Source organism: Balaenoptera physalus (genome assembly GCF_965194825.1).
Source record: "Balaenoptera physalus genome assembly, chromosome: 6".
NCBI lineage: Eukaryota > Metazoa > Chordata > Mammalia > Artiodactyla > Balaenopteridae > Balaenoptera > Balaenoptera physalus.
The window spans coordinates 127,301,395-127,320,736 of NC_138885.1; the positions used below are offsets into that span (position 1 = coordinate 127,301,395).

At 38.7% G+C, this 19,342-nt stretch overlaps 1 protein-coding gene across 1 annotated transcript in view; it reads left to right on the forward strand.

Annotated features, from left to right (window-relative positions):
• The window catches only part of COL4A3 (collagen type IV alpha 3 chain), a 137,148-nt gene that overhangs the window by 70,133 nt on the left and 47,673 nt on the right, over nucleotides 1-19,342 (forward strand). The window contains exons 9-22 of the mRNA XM_082464610.1: nucleotides 1,145-1,171; nucleotides 1,711-1,788; nucleotides 3,604-3,666; nucleotides 3,792-3,827; nucleotides 5,622-5,663; nucleotides 5,872-5,949; nucleotides 7,858-7,920; nucleotides 8,295-8,354; nucleotides 9,323-9,367; nucleotides 9,642-9,695; nucleotides 10,598-10,639; nucleotides 12,420-12,504; nucleotides 13,948-13,983; nucleotides 15,899-16,063. Coding sequence (XP_082320736.1) covers nucleotides 1,145-1,171; nucleotides 1,711-1,788; nucleotides 3,604-3,666; nucleotides 3,792-3,827; nucleotides 5,622-5,663; nucleotides 5,872-5,949; nucleotides 7,858-7,920; nucleotides 8,295-8,354; nucleotides 9,323-9,367; nucleotides 9,642-9,695; nucleotides 10,598-10,639; nucleotides 12,420-12,504; nucleotides 13,948-13,983; nucleotides 15,899-16,063 — 874 coding nt within the window. The remainder of the gene's footprint in view (nucleotides 1-1,144; nucleotides 1,172-1,710; nucleotides 1,789-3,603; nucleotides 3,667-3,791; nucleotides 3,828-5,621; nucleotides 5,664-5,871; nucleotides 5,950-7,857; nucleotides 7,921-8,294; nucleotides 8,355-9,322; nucleotides 9,368-9,641; nucleotides 9,696-10,597; nucleotides 10,640-12,419; nucleotides 12,505-13,947; nucleotides 13,984-15,898; nucleotides 16,064-19,342) is intronic.

The window sequence follows — 19,342 nt, forward strand, 5'->3', positions numbered from 1 at the left end:
CATATACAGAAATCTATCATGACCTTGGGGAAGTCTGGGGCAGCCAACAGTAGACATTCAACTAATAGTTGAGGAATGAATGAATAAATGCACTTTGAGACTTTGTTTTGCTTTCGAGACACTGAAGGGGAGATGTGAACTAGGCAGTGGGAGAGGCCTGGATTGTGGTGACTCAAGGATGGAAGAGAGGAGAAAAGGGCCCTGGAACTGGGACTTAGAGAGCTCCAGCATGTAATGTGAGATCAAGGACAATAAGCCTGTAAAGGAGGAAGGGCCCTCAAGGTAGAAGAAAACAAGGAGGAGTGTATTCTGGAAGCCCAGGAAAGATGTTGCTAAATAACAAAAATTTGACCGAGTAAATCTGACCATCTAATATTGGCCTTATTGGATGATTCATGAATCCGGCAGCATCCCATCTAGCAAGGAGAGAGTTGCTGCATCCAACCATAGATAGGAAAGGTTTTTAAAGCCAGAGAGGGAGTGGAAAAAATGACATTATTAGCAAAGAATGTATTTTTTTATTAACAAAGAAGGCATTGTCTTAGGCAAAGCTGCCTCCTAAGGGGAATGGAAGGTGCTATTGGGTGGAATATCTTATTAGTGCAGACCAGGAATTTCCGGGTTGGCTGGTCAAAGGTCACATTCCTAGGGAAGGTTAAAACTGTAGTCAGGTTAGGTATTAAGTCTTGGTTTACTGCTGTGGACCTAACAGGAGTGATTCCATCTTGGACTCATTTTCTTTTTAACAATTTCCAGTAAAGGGGAGTGACAGACAGCTGTCTAGTGCTGTTGAGAAATCCAGTAAGGCGGGAACCAATGTGTTGTCGTTGGTTTCAGTAACATCAAAGTCACTGCAGACTTTAACTTCCATGACAGATGGAGGGAGGACATAGATGTGAGTGTAAGAAATATGTGAGAGATGAAGAGAGTGGGAAGTTTGCAGATGACATGAAAGATAGACAAGGCAGCATGGGGAGGGTGGATTTAGGGGGAGACTTTGTTTAAATGAGAAAGACTTGAGCATGTTTAAAAGCCAGTGGGAGGTATACAGCAGGGAGAGAAGGCAGAGTAGCAGAGAGGACAAAGCAGGGATGCTGTGTATTTGATTTGCCTCTGGTTGTTAATATGCCGCTCCTTTTCCTAGGGTGCCGTTGGTTTGAAAGGAGAGAAAGTAAGTTATTTGTGGCATGTTATTGTTGAAAAATCTCTAATTGTACATATGAAAGGGACTTCTATTAAACAATGACATAAGTAATTACAAATCAGATCCCATGATTAATTCAGAAATCATAATAATTAGGACATGATATTTATCCCTATTGAACAACTTCTACTTCTTATCATGAATATGTCTTCAGGATTACAAGTTTTGTATTATTCTTTAGGAAAATGGGATCTGGGAAAAGAGAACTGAACTTATGCTCAGGGCCCCAAATTCTAAATAAGGAATTGCCACTCATTTTGGTGTCTTGGGAAATGGTCTATTATTCTTGTGTCTTTCTTCCCTCCACAGTAAATGGTCAATTTTAGAAAATACAAAAATGCTTTAAATTCTTCAAAATGGAATAACTAAATAATCCTAAAGCATTTCTCTAAGTTTATATCCTGAAAGCGCTTTTATCCTTGAAGCAGTAGGACCTTGAATAACCATTTAAAGGAGTTTTGAAGATATAACATTGCTTATGTTTGATGAACTTCTTCATTTTCAAGGGGGCTCCCGCTGAAGGAGAAGGTGTAGCCCTTGATGGAAAAGGTGACCCTGGGTTGCCAGGAGCTCCAGGATTCCAGGTACGCACTTCAGAGAAGGTCCCTATCATTCTTGATCTCTTTCTCTCTGTCTCTTTCTTTCCACCTCTTTTTTTTCTTCTTCTTCTCTCTCTCTCCTCTTCTCCCTCTATCTCTTTCTCACTCTCTTAAAAATATTTTTCATAGATATTCATATCTCTTCTATTTACATATTTACCTCATTTTATTCTAACACGTTCACCTCATTATAAGAAACTACATTTAGCTCATATAAAAAAGGTGATTTTGTACATATGTCTTTTAGCCTCTTCTTAAGTCTCAATCACCCAAGCTTTACTAAATCTAAGAAGGAGGCTTCAAGGAATGGTTGTGTTCCATTTACTTTGTATTTGTTGAAATCCAGGATAAGATTGTATTACACGTTGAATACAATTTAAAATTGTAATATTACGTAACAGTCCTATTGTAAAGTTTGCATGATAGTAATATTTTATTTAAATGCACCTTTCTCCTGTTGAATAGTTTGCTTTCTGATCTCTAGGTATGTCGCCGGAGGGTGATCCAGAATAGATACAAGGAAACAGCTATTTGGTGGCTGTGTGTACTTTACTCTGTGATTCAAAAGGATCTTTGGATAATAAATTATTTGATTGGTATATGTTTTTGAAGGCCCTCAAAAAGCTTTCTTACTGCAAAGAAGTAGGAAAAAATAAATACGTCTTAGCCAAAAAAAGGGGAGGGGGGATCTTTTGATACTAACTTTCATGTTAATTAATCAGAAATAGTTTAACTTAATTCAGAAGTATATATGGAAATTCCTGGGCAGAGATAGGTATTTGCCTGAGTGAGTCAAAGAGTTTGAGTTAAGGCTGTTGAACATCTATATGGTGAGCCATGGCAGCTAATGATGGGCTGCAAAACTGAAGACTGACACGGTTAGGAGCCATATAAGCTTTTGAAAAAAGATGCAGAATATGATGGCTCTTGTTTTTTTGCTTAGGAAGCATTTAGGGAGCCAGATGCTGAGGGCAGGGCATCTAGTAAGAGGAGATAGTAGCAATCTGGGACACGGATGTATCCCTTCAATGTGTATTGAGTGTTGGCCATGTACCACATGTGCTACTGCTGAAAGTATAGCAGTGGGACCTTCAGTCATACAAGAAATCCTTATTACGTGCCAAGTAGGTTCCAGGGGCTATTTAGGCGCTGGGGATACCACAGTGCACAAATCCCCAAAAATAGTTTAACAAAAATATTTGCCCTCATGGCACTTACATTCTAGAAGGAGAAAATATTTAAAACTGTAAATTACTAAGTATACGTTGTATTAGATAGTAGTAAATGCCAAGGAGAAAAATAATGCAGGGTTGGAGGGTAGGAAGTGTCCAGATTAGAAGGAAGGTTGTGGCATTAGATTGGATGGGCAGGAAGGCCCCATGGAAAGGATAACGTTTGAATAAAGATAAGAAAAGGGAGAGAAAGTGAGTTATAGAGATATCTGGGGAAAGAGGATTCTAGGCAGAGGCAGAGCAGGTGGAAGGACCCAGAGGTAAGAGCATGCTTGGAGAGGGAGAGACAGAGAGAGAGGAAACATTTCTAAAAATTGTAAAACTCTTCTAAAGTGAAGCAACTGCTCTGGTCATTTTCCTAGAAATAGTACCATCAGGATGATCCTGGTAGCCTGTTATACATGGCAACACAGGTTACACATGGCCTTTATTGAAAGTAATTGCAGCCATAAATAGGAAACATTAGGCTCTGATTTTTCTAAAATAGTTTAATGCATTTAACTGATGGACATTGTTCTTCAGTGAGAAGTAAATTTAAACTTATTCTAATTCTTCTCTTAATTTAAAGGGTTTGCCGGGCCTTCCAGGTTTTCCTGGACCTATTGGTCCACCTGGCCCTCCAGGATTCTTTGTGAGTATGAAGCCGCCATTGCTATAGACATGGTAACTAATAAAAGAATTATAGCCTAAAATTTTAAACGGAGTTTTAGGCTTGATTCATTACCCGCTGTAATTTTAACTGGTGGATTTTTCTAGGGCTTTCCAGGAGCCATGGGACCTCCGGGACCTAAGGTAGATGACAATTCATATGCTGTGTCGGCCAGCACATCCTAACCAATCTAAAAGCCAAACTCAGTCTGATTCCACACGTGGGTCACTGCTGGGCGCCCCTCTGGAACTCACAAGGATTCCCAGCAGGGAAGTGAGCATGACTAGCAGCTCGGCACCTCCGACTTCCCTTCTCCCTGCACTTCAGTAACTTGATCTCTGATACAAAGCGTCTTAATTCAATTATAAGGAGCTCCTCATCAGGAAAAGGGCAAGGATTCCTACTCCTTATGTTTCCCGCAACACTTTGCCTTATATATTTTTTTTACTGGGCTGCTTCCCAAAGCCAACCTGTTTTTATACTAGTAAATAAAAATGACTATTCATGGGCTCATTAAGCAGGGTCCTGCATTTCTTTCTATTGCAAAGGCCAGCTGTTAGTATTGCGGAGGAAAAAAACGTATTCTTCTGTCTTCTTAGGTTCAGTGACTGGGTTAACTGTAGGAAGAAAGCTTGATTTCATATGCATGTGGAGACCTCACAGAAATGAAAATGAAAACCCCAAAGAGGCAGTCAGACCCAGAGGCTTGTATACCATTTTAACAAAGGGTGATAAATTTGTGGAGGAGTGACAGGACAAAGGAAAAGGGTTTTGAGCTTCTAGGGGCAGTAGATTGTGGAAAGGTCAATATATGGGGGAAACTAATGGAAGATAAGTGTTATTTCAGTAACGTTTGTTTATGCAGACTTAAGTTAGTGTTGTCTCCAGTGATGAGTTGCCTTCTCTTCCTGGTACAGGAGAGGGGAGGGTGACACCTCTACAAAGGGAAATGTATGCCCTGTCTTGAGGCAGATGGGGGAGAGCAAGGAACTTTTTCTGCATTTGCTGTTTCTCACTTGCCTTCAGCTCAAAATAATTCTTCTGCCAAAGTGGTATATTTTGGGGTGGCATATTCTGATCCCCTTCATTATCTTAAGTAAGAAAATGTTGAGCAAGGCTGAGCCCCACCAGGAAATTACTTACTATCAGATATCCTTTGTGTGTAGGGTACTTCCCAAGGTGCTTTCACATTTATTATTTCATTGATGTGTGTACACACACACACACACACACACACACACACGTGCATGCACATACATATCCTGTGAGATGAATAGGTTCAGGCTAAATGAATCATCAAATAGTAATTGGCAGACCTGAGGTTTAACGTCTTTTGACTCCTCATCTTGAGCTTTTCTCTACAGCTTGTGGCCTAATTGGGGGAAAATCTGCAAACTCAAGAGCAGAAAAGCAAAGAGACATTGGTTGAAATGATAGATTACTGAAGAGAGATGATTCACATTAGACTTATCTCATGTCACTAACTTACTAGTGAAGTCAGGTTGCTTGAATTCTATTCTTAGTTCTCTATTAAGTTTTGAATTTCAGAATCCTGAAGATCAGCTACACATCCCCCTTATTTTTAAGATGGGGAAACTAGGGCATCAGGAAGTTACCAGCCAGAGGAAGCAAAATTGGCTGGTGGCTGAGCCAGAAAAATGTCCTCCGAGCTGGGTTCCTTCCCCTCCCCCACACCATCTCATGTCATCACTTGCCCTATTAAGTAAATCCCTTAAGCTTTCTGCGCTTCAAGATCTCTGCTTTTAAAAGAAACATGTTGCCACTCCACTCCAAGAAACAGCTAAAATAACTTTTGCAATACTAACATTACAGTTAAAATATAAATGTTCAATTATAAACATTGAACCTTAATGGGTTTAGACTATACATTCATGTTCATTTTTTAAAAAATAATTTGGTTTTGTCTTTTCTTACAGGGTCACATGGGCGATAAAGTGATAGGACAAAAAGGAGAGCGGGTAATTTAAATTCTGTGGTTTATTTGTGGGCAAGATATTTTAAGTTCCCTAGCAATCAACTTACACAATTTATTCACTAAGTCACACTGAAACGAAAGTATTTCCTGTGTCTCAGGTTTCATTTGCTTTATCTTCTTAGGTAAGAACTAAAGAGGAAATTTAGATCTCTCAAGCTTAGTTTTTTATTCCTGAGTGTATTTGTCTTTAGGGTATGAAAGGATTAACAGGACCGCCCGGACCACCAGGAACAGTTATCGTGACACTAACCGGCCTGGTTAACAGAACGGTAACTCTTCAATTTTATTATTAGGGTTGCGCCTTCCCCTTTCTGGGATGAGGTCCTTTGATCCCTTACCTCTTTTATAAGCTCTGTCACCTAAGCCCAGCTCAGCCAACCTGGGCCTCTGGATTTTATTCCTTCTGCATCTTTTACTCGAGAACTAGAAAACATGAAATGGGGAAGATACAAGGCAAGCCACTTCCAACATTCTTGAAGGAAGAGCCTAGATCTAATTTTGCTCACCCATTATCCCCATCCCTCTCCTTGTTCCCAGCATAGGGTGGGTATACGGTGAGTATTTCTGAATAAACAGTAGCAAAATGGTGTGCGGCTCTGACGCAACTGGATAGTAATGACCTAAAGATAAGGGTAGAGCAATATCATAATCAAATGGGACCTTTTTACCCTACCGTCATAACCCCAAGGCAACGTGGCCCCCACTCCTCTCCAAGGACCCTGTGACTCGTTATTTTGACATTATCATGTGCTTTTTGCTCCCACATTGGGGTAGCCAGAAGGACCAGAGGATGGAATTGAACCAGATGCTCAGAAGAAGTGCATCACAACATCATACACCAATCCTAGACACCAGGTTGATCCTGGAATGTCTGGGAAGGGGAATGGAGAGTGAGGGGGAAGCTGACAATTTTCTTGTGGATTAACTAAGAAATAAACATAAATCATCCTTCTCCTTTAAACTTATGATTAATTGTTTTTAATAATAGCTTGATTGCAATATAATTCACATACCATAATTTTCACCCTTTTAAAGAATAAAATTCATGGGTTTTAATTATATTTAACAACATTATTGAGATATAATTCACATGCCATAAAATTCACTTATATAGTGTACAATTCAGTGGCTATTAGTATATCCATAGAGTTGTGCAGCTATAACCATGTGCAATTTTAGAACATTTTCATCACTCCCAAAAGAAATCCCTTAATCATCTCTTTCCAATATAATTAATTTTTAATGATAGAAATTATCAAAACAAAACTAGAAGAGTTAAAACAGAACATGGTGAAGTTTTATATGGCCAAAATAATAACTCTCATTGAAGACTGGAAAAAAATTGGCTGAGGAGAATAACTGAACTTTTCAGAATTAATCAACAAAAGTATATTTAATAAAGTCTAAAGCTTTATTGGCTGAAAATTGATGGGAAAAAATCTTATTTTGACAAAATCAAGATCTGGAAGATTTGACCCAGGGGACAAAATTGAGTTATTTATAAAAATGATGCCCTCAGAAGGATACTCACATTGGGAAAAAATTGTTTTTGAAAATTATATTTTCACAATATGTGAATAAAATGTGATAAGGGCAAAACAAACCTAACTAATGAATTCAATCCTCGTTGTAACATTTACTCAGAAAATAGTTGATCTCAGTGAAAATAATTTCAATATATTAAAAATGAAAGTAAAATACATTAAAAATGATCTAATTGTGCTTATAGAAAACAGATTCAAGAATTAAATTAGTTTAATACAGTTTGATCTAAAGGATACTTTCGTTTTTTTTTTTAAAAAGAAAAGGTTGTAAAAAGGATATATTGTACAGCACAGGGAATAGAGCCGATATTTTATAGTAACTATGAAAGGAGTATAATTATAAAAATCTTGAATCACTACATTGTACACCTGAAACTAATATAATATTGTAAATCAACTATACATCAGCTTAAAAAATAAATAAAATATAGCACACCAAAAGTTTGTATATTGTTTCGGGGGTTCCCAGGTATAAAATTCAAAATGTGAAAATTGATAATGTGGTGTGTTAACAGGAGGTATATAAGTAGCTTGAAAATCCAATCCATTGAACAGATAGAGGACTTTTCCAAGTGTAGTCAATAATATCTTGTTTGATCTGTTTGTAATGACCTTAACTTGTTTCTGCGACAGGACCTCAAGGGGGAGAAGGGAGACCAGGGAGCCGTGGGCCAGTCTGGACGACCTGGACCCTCAGTAGGTCACTAAGAATCATGTTGTTCCCTTGAAACAAAGAGTAAAACCTTAGAGCATATTTTGACGTAGGATCTACCTTGAAGTCTTAATATTAGCTAAAGCACGATAGTATTTTATTGCAGAGATCTTAAATACTAGAATTATTTTATGGCCACTTCTAGCTGAAATCCCTGCACTGTTTTACATGCACCCAATGACACCCATCTTATGATTTATCTTCAGCATCTGTTTTTAAATTAATATTCATAAATAAGATGTCCTTCTTAGATAACCCACCATTTCAAAAATTATAACAAAAGGGAAAAGTTAATAAAAATCAATGTAAGTCAAAAATCAATAATTTACAAAACTTGACCTAACTCTCATTAATACAGGGACCACCTGGAGACTCTTACAGATCAGAAAAAGGTGCTCCTGGAGAACCAGGCCTGCAGGTGAGTTTGGAAATTCAGTGTCATGTGCAGCCTAAATTAGTAAGTACTCAGGACTCTTGAGGTCGTGAATATAAGGTGCTTATCTCAAAGTAGCTTAGATTTTTTTAAACTTTTTTTTTAAATTTGGGAGGTAGAATTTATTTGTTCAAATATCTGAGAAGTTCAAGGCTAAAACAAGCTTCAAGGACTTCTGAACCTGAAATGAAATGGGCAGGACTCTGTCCATTTCACTTCCGCTCCTCTCTGTGTATCAGCCTTATCCTCTTCTTTGACAAACGGTCTTCATCCATATAGGGGGCGGGCGATGGGTAAAAAAAGAGGAGGCTGTAGAAGCGACAGAGGCTCACTCTCCCACCCAGCTCTATTTTGCAAAGATTTAAACACATATATTGTTTAAAAACTCTAAAAATTATACACTGGGAAAAGTATATTTTTTTCTAAGAAAAAATATTCAACTAATATGATTTTTAATTTTATCATGGAGGGTAAACACCATAATAGTTAATCCCAAAAGCCCTGTTTGAGTGCTGCAAAATACCTTTTATACATATATTTAAATATAGGCACATCTGGAGTTCAGGGAATTGCCAACATCGCAAATGAATAGACTGTGAACGCCTCCCTCTTTCTGGATTTTCCTGTTCGATTCTCTGCTCAGTGCTTCCTTGATTTTCCTTCTAAGCTTTGATGAGTAGTGTTAACGCTAGTTTAAGCTTAGCTCTTAATATCCTCTCCTTTTTCCAATGACCCTCTCTAATTTCCCATTCTGACTGGTTTCTGCCTTCCCTGGCAAGAGAAGGTCATCACCTGTTCTGTGATTAATAGTTTTTCCTTTTAATAAGTGGGGGAAACCTCAGTCAGGCTTTCTTGCCTAAGGTCAAGAGATGATCATATCATTTAAGTTTTTCATGTTTATTGAAATTACCCATATTTATTAAGTTACATGTTTTTGTTTTGTTTTGTTTTAGGGAAAGTCTGGAAAAGATGGTGCCCCCGGTTTCCCTGGCACTGAGGTAAAGACGTGACTTGGCCCATTAATATAGTGAAAGTGTCAGTCCTATTAGACAAAGAAGGGATTTTGAGAGTCACTAAGTAGTTTTAAGTAAACAAAAAGCGTATAGCTTTTAAAAATTACGTTTGAGAATCATAGTGTTACACCCTCACTGTGGAGAGAGGTCATCTGAGCACATTTTTTTTCCAAAAAGGAGTTTAAAGCATTTTGCTTCCTACAGAAGAAATTGATTATCAATGTGTCTTCTAACCTACGCACTTTGCTGTTCTCTGTAGGGAGCCAAAGGCAGCAAGGGTTTCCCTGGGTTAAGGGGCGAAGATGGCATTAAGGTAATTCCCTTCCTAACATCTATCTTCAGCTTCTTTAATTGGTTGGGTTTGGTCACCCTTTCCCCACACGTCCTGAAACTCGGTACAAGGAATTGCAATTAGAGCTCACTAAAACATCTTAGCATATTTGTTAAGAAGAAACAAGGGATGTGGCAACTATATTTGAATACTTGAGGGGGAGAGATGTTAAACCTGTTCTGTGTAGTAGAAGCTGACTTAGGACAGTGAGATTTCAGCTCCCCACGAGGAAGAAGCTGGAAAGGACCTGCGATTGGAGGAAGTTTCAGGTCATCAGAGGTCAAGGGTAGGCTGGTCCCCGTGAGTCTCAACCTGGGTCACGATGTACTGAAAGGTCATCATCAGTTAACTGTGGACCGTATTCCACATCATTGTTTCTGACAACACGTTACAGATATTTTCAAATAGTTTTCCTATGTAGGTATATATGCAGATTCAAGATTTTTATCCTGTGTTAATATCGCTTCCAGTAGAATTCTGGAATGCCCTCTTGAGTAGGTCAGAAAGGAGGTTGATTATAGCTGGGACACCGGGAATTGCCTACAACCCACAGCCTGGTTTCCCTGTGCCTCTAGTCTGGGTGGGAACAGGGGAGCACGCAATGATGCAAACATCCTTTGAAGGGAGTGATGTGGAAGAAACCTGGAGAACAACAGCCACTTCTTCCAGACCTTGTAGATAAGATTCTTGACTCAGATGTGGCCCTCCAGGAAGATAATCAAAAGTAGTATCCCTTTCATGTTAACTTGGTTTGTACATTTCATAGAAATAGCATCAATTTTAGCATAGATTTGTTTAACTGTGCATTTTGGTTTCTAAGTATACCTAACATGTAAATACTTCTGATTAATGTGCTCATAATTTGTAACTGTCTTTCAACCTAGGGGTGGAAAGGAGACATGGGCCCTCCAGGATTTCGTGGTCCAGTAAGTGTAGTTAAAGACCATTTTAATGTCATGTTTGATCAAGTCTTTCAAAATATCAAGGAAATTTTGAATCAGTGTCTCTTATTGACTGCTATGATAGAGATTATAGTATTTACCTTTTTATCAAACTGGGGCAAAAAAAATAGCTGTTGTCATTATTTGTCCATTTGATAATGGACAAGTATTTTTATTTGGTCCTACTTGGTCCCTGGAATGCACTGGCAATGCTCATCCTGGGCTGTAGAGAAGAAAACCTTAGTCTAATCAGGCCTGGCCCAAGGTAAGTAATCCCTTGCCCGTAAGTAGGGTAGGAAGGCAGCAGAGGAGGACAGCTTGGGCACCGGGGTGGCCTTCTCCAGCTGGGCCCCATTAAGACAGCCCTGCACTGGGAGGCAGCAGAAGCTCAGCCCTGGGTTTAATACAGGACCAGCAAAAACCAATGACCCCAGCCCAAGCTCCTTAGTGGCAGGCTGTTTCCCCACCCCCCCCCCCCCCCCCGCCCCGGCGTGGACATGGATTTGATGTCTGTCAGCTTCTCACTACAGGGTGGCTACATTTTATATAGTGACTCTGTAGCTTAAGGAGATGAGTGAAAAAGACCCAGGCTCTGAGTTCTGGTATCTTCCTTTCCTGCCTCCAAAGACAGTGGTTCCCACATTCAGTGTGACTGTGCAAGTGTGACAGAAAGCTCCTCCATGGTGGCAAAGGAGTCACTGGGGGCGTGTGTGTGTGTGTTATTACAAACGCAGTTCTCAGACCCTTCAGGCTAAGTAAGTCAACTCGGTAACCGGAGGAAGGTCCCAGAAATCAGCCTCTTTACACTACAAGCAAATGATTCAGATGGCAAGTAATCCCAAGATACTTTTAAGGGGTTGCTGGGAAAATAGAAGAGGCTATTTTGTGAAGGTACTTACTTGGAAGGTACTCACATGTCTTTATGGATTTTATGATGGAGGAGATTATTACATTATTAGTACTATTATTAGTAGTGATTCTTTTTTGTGATTTTATACTGCTTAACCACAAAGCTCTAGTTACCTATTCTTTAAACAAGTCCATGAACTAATTGGCCCCATGCAGCATATGAAAAAACTAAGTTTTTAAAAAACTTTTATATTTCCATCTTCTTTTCTCATGCTCAATTCCACATAACTCTGCAGCTTCTGCTAACTTCAGAGGAGGTTCTGCTTTGGAAGTAGATGGTTAAGGAGACCAGCAGTAGGTCCACTGATCACTTCAGAAATACGTAATAGTCCTGAGTCCTTGGACTGAGGAAACCTTTGTCTGAAGGTCAACAGTGTCCTGAAATTTAAAGAAACAATCAATAAAGTATTTTTGATGTGTAGGTCCCAATATAGTTTGAAATAAATTTAGTCCTCAGGACAAGCATTTTTAAAAAGTGAAATAGAATAGAATAAAAAATATCAGTTGATCATATGTTGTAAGAAGTCACTATTTTGTGAAACTTTAATTTCAGTATACATATTCACACATTTATATATTTAAATGTGTGTATGTGATTTGGGCCACATTATAAAATGTATTTCTAATTGAAAGTCCATGAAATATATGACATCATGATACCAGATTAACTTTTATTTTTAAATGTATCCATCCCATATACTTAACTGCCATATCCTTCTAACACATAAACCTATGAATTCAGGAAAATAAGGAAAGTATCATTCTAGCCAAAAAAGAAGAAATGGGAGTAATTGCATTTGGCGAGCTGTCCATAAATAGCTGTCTTTTTTCTTTATTAATTTCTTTTTCCTTTAAGACAGAATATTATGATGCATACCAGGAAAAGGGAGATGAAGGAATTCCAGGCCCACCAGGGCCCAAGGGAGCTCCTGGCCCACAGGGTGAGAATAAATTTCTTCCTAAAGCATTTGCTGATCATTCCATGTCTTTCTTTCAAGGCAAAATGTATAGCATGTGTTTACAGACCCAGAATTGGCAAGAGGAGAAGGGAGGTCTCCTAATGTTCATAGGTGATGATATTTTCTGGTGTTTCCTAATTTTCATATTTTCATAAGAAAATTCCATAGGTGGTATACAGTAGAAGGTAACTGAATTATCTTTATGTAGGAAAGCATAACGTTCAAGTCTGGTAGGAAGACACAAACATGGCTGGAGAGCAGGAGGAGGGAGAATCCGAAACCAGCAATCTCAGTGGGATACAGAAGAGAAAATGGAGCCCCTGAAGAGCTATAATTTGAGCAAATCCACACAAATAGTGAGAAGAAGGAACTGAAGTCCTGGTTTTCTGACTTCCAGCACCATGAATTAAAGTCACATTTACTTATGTTCTATCCCTTTTGATAGATTGCAAAGATCTTGGCTAAAAGCTCTTATCTCTTACTACACATTAAAATCCCCAGGAACTGCTAAATAAGACCCATGTCCAGGTCCCATCCCTGTGATTCTGATTTAATTGCCTGGAGGAGGGCCCTGGATACTGGCAGATCGTAAAAGCTCCCCAGATTAATTCTAATGTGCAACAGGATTAAGAACCACTGATCTAGGAAAATTATTGATATAAATAAGATTTCAAAGAAGAATTTTACTTAAGAGAGGTAAAAGTCTCAATGTACTTAAACAAATGGACAGATAAATATTAGACATAGATTTTTAAAAATCTGATATGCTTACTATAAATCACTCATATATATCAAAGAATTAGAGCCCTACTCAGTGTTACAGCTATAAGCGATCTGAGATGGATTCAGACCAAACTCATATTCTTGACAATTCCAGCTATTTGATATTCTGGCATCTGAATCATCCCAGCAAAATACCAAACACAGAGCAGACTCTTAGGAAGTGTCTTGTTGAATTATTTGAAGATGGTAAAGTAGCATGATTTACTTTTTTTAAAAAAATTGAAGTATAGTTGATTTACAATATTATATTGGTTTCAGGTGTACAACATAGTGATTCAATATTTTTGTAGATTATACTCCATGTAAAGTTATTACAAAAAATGGCTATATTTCTCTCTGCTGTACCATATATCCTCGCTGCTTATTTATTTTATACATAGTAGTTCATGTCCCTTATCCCCTACCCCTGTCTCTCTTCCCTCCCCCCTTTTGAGTGCTAGACATCTAAGATGAACTTAGTTTCTTCTTTACAGTTTGTTTAAATGAGGGAAGTTTTCTCATATTTACCTATGTGAGAGTGGAGAAAAAGTATGAAAAATGTATTGTTATATTATTATTATATTGTCATCCAAGATTTCAATAATGGGGGGGAGGGGATATTTACATCTTTGTAAACAATTAATTGCTATTATGCATTCACAGGTCCCAGTGGTCCCCCCGGAGCCCCTGGAAGTCCTGGTAGGTACATGTTTCTCGGGATACCAATACAAACGCTATTAAACGGAAAACACACTGCCCTCTAGTGAGTCTACAGTATTTACATAAGACAAATGTTTCATTAATTGATATGCAAGTGTTTCCAACTTCTTAATCGTTACCTTTGTGACCCGCAGGGGAAAAGGGAGTGGAAACTGACATAAAGTAATATAGAAATGTGCTTTTTTACTTCTCAGTAGTTTTAACTAAGTGTAAGACAGTAACTTCGGTGTACGGAGCAGAAGACTTGAAACTCAGAAGAGGCACAGAGATAGAAAAACAATAATTTTATGGCAACTAGGCTGCTTAAAATGATAGTTTTCATAGTGTATCACAAGTTGCCTAAAGACACATAGATTACAGCTTTTGTGTAAAGTTTTAATTTTTAACATATGTTGTTTGTGGTACATGGACAATTCTGTGAAGTGGAAAAATATCCGTGAGTCATTAGAGTGGATGCCTCTTGAGAGAGGAGGAAGAATAGCATCCAGGACGGTTAAAGATTAACCACAGTAGCCTCAGTTATAACTGTCGTACTGTAATGTGTCATTTTGTAAAGGAGACAACACTAAGAACAAAATAGCAAAGATTTGGTAAGCCCTGCCATTGATTATATTTTTCTCTGTACTATGCTGTATATTTAAACTATTTCATAATTTTGAAAATGAATTAAAATTAAAGAGATTGAAGAACTACATGTATATTATAATCCTATTGCAAAAGAAAAAGATAAATGGATAAATATTATGTGTACTTGCATATGCGTGGAAAAATATATACCAGACTCTTAACAGCAGGTATTTCTTGAAGTTGAAATGATGCAAAACGGGATTTTAAAGGTCTGACCAAATATTAAGAAAGACTTCCTTCCAAGTAATGAATAGGATGGTTTAAAAAGCCAGCAAGTGAAAATTAAAAAGCTCTAAAACAGATGTCAATCCGAAGGATTATTAGCCTTTAGGCCAAAATCTTCATGCTCAATAATCAGAAATAATTGGATATTACCCCCACTGGTTTCTCAGCAGAGATTCTTAACTATGAGGCAGAGATTTGAGACTGCCCTTCTCACATCCGGGTCACTTTAGGAGGGACAGAGGAAGGGGGTTTTGTATCACCTGGCATGGCTTCTCCCCCAGGAGATGCCTGCCTCCCTCAGGGTGCCCTTTAATATAACTAAGATGGTTGGCAAGATTAAAGTCCAATTACAATTTTCTCTCTTTCTCATTTGAGACACTGAAAGATAGGCATCTTCTAGTCTCTAATACAAAAAATTTATAAAATAACATATACTGAAGAATTTCTCCTGAAGTCCTTTTGAATCAAGAGTCTACAGTGCTGGGGCTTCCCTGGTGGCGCAGTGGTTGAGAATCTGCCTGCCAATGCAGGGGACACGGGTTCGAACCCTGGTCTGGGAAGATCCCACATGCCGCGGAGCAACTGGGCCCGTGAGCCACAACTACTGAGCCTGCGCGTCTGGAGCCTGTGCTCCGCAACAAGAGAGGCCGAGATAGTGAGAGGCCCGCGCACCGCGATGAAGAGTGGCCCCCGCTTGCCACAACTAGAGAAAGCCCTGGCACAGAAATGAAGACCCAACACAGACAAAAATAAATTAAAAAAAAAAAAAAAAAGAGACTACAGTGCATCCCAACCTCTGTTTCAACCCCTTGTAATAAGTCACATAAATTACCTTGTTGGAATGGAATGTCTGAGCTCTGCTGTATTGTGATAGTTTAACAAGGCCACAGATAAGGGACATAAGATAATTCACTTTTATATTCTCTATATACTTTTCAATTGTACAACTTTTATAAGAATATATCACTTTTTGCAATTGAAAAACAAACGTATATTCATCAGGGAAACATTTAAAAAACAATAAATGATTATTTTCTCCAAGGGTCATCAAGGCCTGGCCTCCAAGGAGCCCCTGGAGTACCAGGAGTAAAAGGAAGTAAAGGGGAACGAGGACCCCCAGGAAAGAACGCAGCGGGGCTTCCCGGGTCCCCTGGCTATCCTGGTTCACCAGGCCCTACAGGGTTGCCAGGACCTCCAGGACCACCAGGTAAAGATGCCCTTTTGCGTACGTTGCCCAGTGACAGCGATGTGCCCATCGGGGGCGATGAACCTTACACGCAGCTTGGCCATCAGTGTGGACCGTAGGAGTTCTCTTTCCACTGGAGTTTCATTTTGTTAGCTATCTGTGGAAGCAGCTACGGTGGCAGGGCTACTTTGCAAGCTCAGCCCAGTGTTAGCCTGAGTTCCCACAGAGGGTGGAGCAGGAGGCAGGAACAAGGGGAGGGAAGCAGGGAAGGAAGGACCATTATCAAGTTGGCCTAGGCCAAGTGCAACTGCTCATTCAGTCCCTGGAGACTATCTTCCAAGAAGCTGTATAACTTTGTCTCAGGATAATCTTTCCTGCGGGGGACAAAGAGGCAAGAATTTCCCCACCAGCCGCTATTTCGCATGGGTCAAAGTTGTGCCCCACAGGACGGGACGAACACCCTACCATCCCCACCCCCATCCCCCCACAGACACACACTTCCAGGCTGTGTTGGCATGGCTCCTGGGGCATCCCGTGGCTTATCATCAGCAGGGAAGCCCAGGACAGGAGGCTAGAGGTGTGCAACATGGACCAAGGCAAGATGCTGCCAGGCAAAGTGGGTCAGAAACCACAGAGCTGCAGCCCAGAGGCTCTGAAGCGGTACCTGGAAGTTCTGATGAAGTTATCCTTTTCTCTCCATCCCCTGATAGAGCCACTTAGCATTCTGTGTGTGGCTGATAGGTATACAGAACCTCAGGAACATACAGATCGCTCTATATATTTTAAAATGCCTTTCCTGGCAGGTTCCTGGGAGGTCTTGTGTTTTATACCCAACCCTCCTACTAGCCTTAAGAATCTTCCATGGGTCAGTGATCTTTTTAAGAAAGGAAGAAACATTATTTATAGACAATATAATTATAAACATAGAAAATGAAAAAGAATAGTCTGGAAAACTCTTAGTATTAATAAAATAATTCAGTTAAGTGTCTAGTTATATGAGCAATATTAAAAATAGAGGGAGTTCCCTGGTGTTCTAGTAGTTAGGATTCGGCACTTTCACTGCCGTGGCCCGGGTTCAATCCCTGGTCAGGGAACTAAGATCCCAGAAGCAGCGCATCACGGCCTAAATAAATAAATAAAAATAAATAAAAATGAATAAAAGCTTTCCTTTAGGCTAACAACAATCTAAGAAATTATCCTATTAATAGAAGACAATGTCTAAGAACAAGCTGTTAAGCTATGGAGTGGATCTATGGGGAAAACTAAGCAAAACAAAACTCAACAAAAATACTTTATATCAGGGATTTGAACAACTTCTAGTCCTCTAAGTCTTTTTCCAGGTGTAGGTTTTGTGTCCTCATTTTACTGATGACAAGCCTGATATGCGCAGCTCACGAAGCTCAGGAACATTCAAATCAGGATCCGGCCCACAGGGCACCTGCCGTGGGGCAGCTCCCTCTCCAAAGGCACCATGCTCCCTCGCCCTTCAGAGACTGTTCTTGTTTCTTACCCTTTCTTCTCCAAGCAACACCTATCTGTCCTTCCCTTTGGAGCTTCAGAATCCTGCAGAAAGTTTTCACTGAGCCCACCTACCTCTTATAACACTCAGGTTTATCCTGATCATAGAATTTTCCACATTGCTTGTCTGAGTCAGTTTCCCCTATAAGACTCAAAGCTCGTTGAGGTCAGGGAGTGTCTCATTTACTCTTTGAATCCCAGCATACAGCATGGGGGCTGGAACATTGGAGGTACTCAAATATTTGTTGAATTAAATATGAAATGAATATGAAAATGTATAAGTATCTACAAATGTATAAATGTAAAAGTATACATGAGTCTACATTAAGTATAAAAGTGCCATAATATTTTACTTTTTTTTCTATTCTTTAAATTCAGTTTGTTTTATTGAAGTATAATTGACGTACAACATTATATTAGTTTCAGGGGTACAACATATTGATTCAATATTTGTATATATTATGAAATGATCATCACAGTGTCTAGTTAGTGTCTGTCACCATACGTAGTTACAATTTTTCTCTTGTGATGAGAACTTCTAAGACCTATTCTCTTAGCAACTTTCAGATATGCAATACAGTATTATTAACTATAGTTACCACGCTGTATATTTCATCCCTATGATGTATTGGTTTTATAAGTGGAAGTAGATTTTACTGTTCAGAGATAACTACCCATTCAACTTAAAGACACAGGTAACTGGATCACAAAATAAGTGTTCTTTTCATAATGGAACAGACATAATATAACACATACATATTCCATCCAAATTAAATGTTTCCACTGTTACCTGTTGCTCTGAAATTTGGGGAAGCTATAGGTACTGTTTGTACCTATTTAGTTTCATCAGCATTGCCTTCAACCTATATTGGAAATGGCAAGACCAAAAATTAGATCATAGAACACAGCAATTTGAGAGAATTAACTATTGACTGTACCATTATAATAGCAGATGTATCTGGAAGACTGGGAACAGCTTTCTTGAAAAGCTGCTTTAAGAATGACAAACTCTACCATATGATCCAATAATCCCACTCCTGGGCATATATCCAGAAAAGATGAAAACTCTAATTCGAAAAGATACATGCACCCCAATGTTCATAGCAGCCCTATTTACAGTAGCCAAGACAAGGAAGCAACCTAAATGTCCGTTGACAGATGAATGGATAAAGACGATATGGTGTATATATATATATATATATATATATATATATATATATATATATATATATATAATGGAATATTACTCAGCCATAAAAAATAATTCAATAATGCCATTTGCAGCAATATGGATGGACCTAGAGATCATCATACAAGTGAAGTAAGTCAGACAGAGAAAGACAAATATCATATGGTATCACTTATATGTGGAATCTAAAAAAATGATACAAATGAACTTATTTATAAAACAGAAATAGACTCACAGACATAGAAAACAAACTTACAGTTACCAAAGGGGAAAGGAGGGGGTAAGGGATGAATTGGGAATTTGGGATTCACAGATACACACTACCATATATAAAACAGATAAACAACAAGGACCTACTGTATAGCACAGGGAACTATATTCAATATCTTGTAATAACTTATAATGGAAAAGAATCTGAAGAATATATATATACATATATATGTAAAACTGAATCACTTTGCTATACACCTGAAACATTGTAAATCACCTATACTTCAATAAAAAAATTTTTTTAAAAGAATGACAAACTCTGTTGATGTGAATAAGCAATGAGGAGAAAACAGATGATGCCCAAGTCAGAATCCATTTTTGCA